The sequence below is a fragment of the Pundamilia nyererei genome, unplaced genomic scaffold (genome assembly GCF_000239375.1).
Source record: "Pundamilia nyererei isolate P.nyererei 1_Seehausen unplaced genomic scaffold, PunNye1.0 scaffold00046, whole genome shotgun sequence".
NCBI classification, from domain to species: Eukaryota; Metazoa; Chordata; class Actinopteri; order Cichliformes; family Cichlidae; genus Pundamilia; species Pundamilia nyererei.
Genome location: NW_005187447.1, coordinates 20,624 through 25,995, shown reverse-complemented (window position 1 = coordinate 25,995; position 5,372 = coordinate 20,624). Strand labels below are relative to the sequence as shown.

Genomic DNA, 5,372 nt, shown 5'->3' with positions numbered 1-5,372 from the left:
TAAGTGGTCCACGGGTGCGCATTCGCTGTCAAAATAAAAAACGCGCACCAGATAAGAAGTTGCAACGCGCATTTGCGTACATAAGATTTGCTGGAGGAGGACAGAACTCTTAAAGATGTCGAAGAAGCAAGCTCCTTTAAGTAATTACTTTGGTGTTCCTCCACCTCCAAAGAAATGTCAGAAGGAGTCCGAACCACAAAGAACCGCATATTCTCGGAAAAGTGGTTGCAGGAAGTGAGCTGCCTTCAAACAAATGATGAACGCACAGAGATGTAGTGCAGAATGTGCCGTGAAAATCCCACTCTAGTGGACAAAAACAGAGCCTTTTATATGGACGCAAACGCGCGTTGCAACTTCTTATCTGGTGCGCGTCTTTTATTTTGACAGCGAATGCGCACATGCGGACCACTTATGTGCGCCCGTGTAAATAACATAATGTTCTGCCGGGTGTGTTGTTGGTTTCCCTCGATTTCTGAGTCGACAAGCGCCTTTGTTACTGGGACCAGTCATTTTAAGAAAGGCCCCCATTAGAACCCATGAGAAATGCAAGAAATGCATTATTGCTCAGTCTGCAATATCTTTCCCAGAACAAACACCAATTGCAAATAACATACTAAAAATAAACCTGAAAAATCTGTTTAGAACAGCGTACTATGTTGCAAAGAGTGAACTACCGCTGCCACAAATTAGCAGTCTTTGCAAACTTCAGAAAGCAAATGGCCTAGATCTTGGTTCCACTTACCTCTTACCCGTGGAAATTTCAAATTCAGGATCTGACACAGACTAATTCATGTTCTACACAGTTCTTACAAGTTCAAAGAAATGTCTGTTCAATTAGAATCAAGTATTTGAGTTGATGATTGTAATTTTTATACAATGTTGTCATTTGTGTTTCAACAATTTTTTGATTAATGTATAATATTGTAACGGAAACAAAACAGGAAACAAATCATCAATCAAAAAATTGCTCTCTTTTTTATTCGGGCTACTTAAATTTATTTTGGGCTACCAAAAACTGAAGAGTCCCTGCCTGAAGGGCTACCAGGGATTTTGAAATTTTGCGAGCCCTGCAGCTATAGTTAGTTGTTCTGATAATCTATTAGAGTTGTTTCTGAAGTATTCTCTCCTTTCTGTATTTCAGTAAAAAACAAAACAAAACAAAAAATCTTGCTGCAGTACAAAATCAAAATCTCAAAAATCAAAAAGTTTTGATCCTGATGACTGAACAATGCAGACAGAAGCACACAAGTATACATGCAAACAACAAAGCAGTACTTTAAATTGCACTCTATACTTAGAACCCCCCCTGATATTATACAAGCATGAACCCGTACCTTGTTGAAATAAATATGTGGGTGTTTCTTTCCCACAATCTGGAAATTCCCAATAAAAGGTAAAGCGAATGGTCCCGGTGGAAAATCTTTTGGATTCTTGTTTCTGAGGTGGTACACGATCAGAAGGAGCAAAAACACAGAGAGTAAAACTCCCTCGTTGCTCAGCAAAAAGTTGGAAAACCACATTGTTAAATTCAAACAAAGCTGATTCTTTCCAATCTGGAGATGTGATTCTTTCTGGTAGAAACCAGTGGTTTATAAACCTGATGCTTGATAAAATATTCATCTGATGCAAATGTTTATGATGCACAGTACTAATACTTGTCTGTTCAAAGGTTCTTGTGATATGGTGGTTACATAACAAGCTGGGCTACAAAACACAACCCATTTGCTCAGCTCTGCAGGATGAATTTGTTCAAGGCTGTTGAACTTACATCTACTCAAAGTGTAAATACTGCCCAGTGGTAACAAAAGTCATCTAGTAAATTCATCCTGCAATTTCATATACTTCTGAGTGGAAGTCACATGAACGATGACCAGGAATCATGGTTTTACTGTTTCTTTTGCTATATAGCTAAGATATATTGTCACATTGTCAACACAAATATACATAGTATATATGTAGTATGTTGTCATGGGTTTTCATGGACAAAGAATAAAAAAGGAGTGCCCTTTAAAACCTTATCTGTGATTAGATTACAGTGCACGTCTCAATTTCTGACTTGCAGGAGCAGGAGGGAAACTTTTTTTTCTGTTCTTCTCAGGTTAGTGATAAAGTGGTTTGTAAATGGACATACGCACGTTCCCTCACATTTGCACACACGACAGGTTATATGTTTTTGTATGAAGAATTTTTTATTGAACTTTTTATCCTGCGATGCGCTCTGAGTTCATAGTTAAACACATTTGACTGTCCAAGGGATTCAGAGATTCAGCTGGATATTCATTAAAGTGACTGATTGCTTTCAAATAGTGCAATTATCCAGGGTTCTGCTCATGAATCTGCTTGTTGATATTTGCCTCCACTGAACATTATTTACACTGTGAGTAGATGTAAGGTCACAGAGCCCGATGGGTCTGGATTTGCTTTGCAGACCATTTCACAAACGCTGTTTCTCAAGCACCTTTGAACAGAGAATATTCTATATGAACTTTGTCATGACTGATTTATTCTGAAGGTCTGCGTAGCAAAAAAGTCCATGAAGCATGAACAGGCTTATAAAACCGCTGAAAACCACAAACATACGACAAAGAGCGAAGGCAGAGTTAAAATTTAAACTTGAATGCACTGTTTAACTGAGTCTATTGAATGAAACTCAAATATATTTAATGAAAGACCAATGTCACAGAGGAACTGGCTCCAATTTCTGTTTTAGAAGTGTCATACATGATGCTAAAAGAAGTGATAACATGAATAAGTTTGCAGAGTAGCAGCACTCCTAAGCAATGAAGACATAATATAATGGAAAATGTACTAGTATTAAACTCCAGGGTTCAGTGCTGTACAATGGATAAAGGAATTTAGTCAGTGTTTCATCACAGATATGCAATTCATTCCATCTTAACCCAGGCATTTTTTAGAACAGCATTGTTATTCCCTCCTTTAAGACAATTAAACTTATTTTAAACTGTGAAACATCTACTAATCATGTTTGTAAAATATGCCATAGAATTGGCAAAATCTATATTTTAATATACCATTAGTCACTGACAAATCAACCTGGGTATTAACATTTAAAAGACATTCTTAAAATCAGCAGAGAGTACGAGGAGTCCAAGTTCCAGCCTTTTATTATCACACAAAGCTTTCAGTGTTATGTAACCTGACACGGGGGCTTGTTTTCCCAGAACTGCAGGTTCCACCCAAATAACATCAGACATACCAAAGCCCTGTCTGCAGAATCAGTGTGGTTCTCCACAAGGATCATCAATACTTTCACCATGGTTTTTCAAGCTCTTTTTGACTGTTTGAATTTTAGTAGTTGGCTGTTGCTTGCTTTTGTATTGCTGATTTTGTTTGATTTGATAAGAAACCGCAGACCTCGTAACTTTCCACCAGGACCCCGGGCTTTGCCTCTTCTAGGAAATGTTTTCACCGGAGTTGACTTCAAATCAATGATGAAGGTGAGCTTAACAGTCATGTAAAAGTAATGCATGCAACAGTATGCACATGCATTTTTTCCAGCAGAAGTTTGACTTACACACAACAACGTGGTCCACATGAAGTGCAAAAGAAATCACAACTGCAGAATAACAATATTGCAACTTAAAAGATTTTTAGTCATCACTGTCACACTTTCATACTGTGTCAGCAGTTTCAGTGGGGGATTTGGGAACTTCAATCTCTTAATGAAATATTTGTCATTGTCTACATATTGAAGGTATTACTTTGAAAAAAATAAATGTTTGTGAAACATTTCTCCTCCTAATTTTTCCTGCTTGCAGCTGGCTGAGACGTACGGTCCTGTGTTCAGTGTGAAGAGAGGCAGTGAGAGGATGGTGTACGTTGCAGGATACAAGATGGTCAAAGAGGCTCTTGTTAATCAGCTGGATAGCTTTATTGATCGACCAGTTCTTCCTCTCTTCCATATTATCTATAAGGGTCTTGGTGAGTATAGGGGCATCAAGGTCTAGGAACTGCCAAACATACCCCCTCCCACCCGCTCCACCAAGTGTCATCAGTCTGTCACTTTGACAAAAAGGGCTCATGATGTAACCAAGTATTCTAATTAAATTAAATCTAATCTCTAATTAAATACAATCTGAATATACTTTACTGAAGTATTTGCATTTTACAACTCATATTTTGGAGGGAAATATTACTTTGAAATATTACTCCACTACATGAAACTGTAGTTACTAGTTATTGCATAGATTTGTATTATTATTATTAAATATGTTTTGAGTATAAAGTATAACAATTATACGATTGTATACTATTAACTTTCCGTCATAAAATAAGCAGAAAGTAGACACAGCTGTAGCATGAAAGTGAAGTCACATTTGTTGTTGGAAAACATTTTACAAAGGACATCATATATATGCAGCATATTTTTTGTGGGAAAAACAGAAATATAACTGAGCAGAAACTAATTGTTAGTTATTCTATATAATATTGTCATAGGCATATCTTTGAGCAATGGCTACCTGTGGAGGAAGCAGAGGAAGTTTGCCAACACTCACCTACGTTACTTTGGAGAGGGCCAGAAGGCACTGGAGAAGTACATTGAAGTGGAGTGCAGCTTCCTTTGTGAAGCTCTCAAAGAGGAGCAAGGCAAGTAGAGTTCGGGAATTCACTCAGTTGGGCTGTTTGTTGTGCACTGAAATCATTTCTATAGCAGGATTTCTCTTGACCTGAGTTAAATTTGACATCTTCACAGGAAGACCATTCAACCCACACTACACCATAACAAATTCAGTGAGCAATGTGATATGCTGTGTGGTCTTTGGGCATCGCTTTGAATACACTGATCCAAATTATCGCAAAATTCTGGAGCTGGACAATGAGGCTATTGTGCTTTCTGGTTCAGCCCAAGCACAGGTATTCCTTATGTAAACTATTGTAGTAATAACAAAATAAGCTGTGTTGGTCTATTGCTGTTCTGAGAGACTGTCGTCATCAACAGCTCCTTGATGCCTTTCCTGACTTGATGAAGCACCTGCCAGGGCCTCATCAGACTATCCAAAACAACTATAAGGAGCTTTTGGCATTTGTAAAGAAGGAAATAGAAAAGCACCAGGAGGACTGGAACCCTGAAGACCCTCGTGACTTTATTGATGTTTATCTGTCAGAGATGGAGAAGGTAATATGAAGGCATTTCTAACAAAGCTTATGAATCCTGTTAGGTCAAGAATTGCATGCTTTTGCATCCTTGAACAAAGTGAACAAAGCCAGCAGTTTCTGCTCAAAATAGATAGTTTAAAATTTAATTTATATTTACAACTAAAGCACATATCATTGTAAAGAAAAGAAACACACACACACACACACACACACACACACACACACACACACACACACACACACACACACACACA

The 5,372-nt window shown here is 37.9% G+C and overlaps 2 protein-coding genes across 2 annotated transcripts in view; one reads left to right on the top strand and one right to left on the bottom strand.

Annotated features, from left to right (window-relative positions):
• LOC102196444 (cytochrome P450 2J6-like) overlaps nucleotides 1–1,520 on the bottom strand; it is a 5,290-nt gene extending 3,770 nt beyond the window's left edge. Inside the window, exon 1 of the mRNA XM_005732186.1 lies at nucleotides 1,335–1,520. Coding sequence (XP_005732243.1) covers nucleotides 1,335–1,520 — 186 coding nt within the window. The remainder of the gene's footprint in view (nucleotides 1–1,334) is intronic.
• Nucleotides 1,521–3,192: 1,672 nt separating this feature from the next.
• The window catches only part of LOC102196153 (cytochrome P450 2J2-like), a 4,832-nt gene continuing 2,652 nt past the window's right edge, over nucleotides 3,193–5,372 (top strand). The window contains exons 1-5 of the mRNA XM_005732185.2: nucleotides 3,193–3,458; nucleotides 3,780–3,942; nucleotides 4,459–4,608; nucleotides 4,715–4,875; nucleotides 4,961–5,137. Of these exons, the coding sequence (XP_005732242.1) occupies nucleotides 3,276–3,458; nucleotides 3,780–3,942; nucleotides 4,459–4,608; nucleotides 4,715–4,875; nucleotides 4,961–5,137 (834 nt within the window). The 5' untranslated portion in view covers nucleotides 3,193–3,275. The remainder of the gene's footprint in view (nucleotides 3,459–3,779; nucleotides 3,943–4,458; nucleotides 4,609–4,714; nucleotides 4,876–4,960; nucleotides 5,138–5,372) is intronic.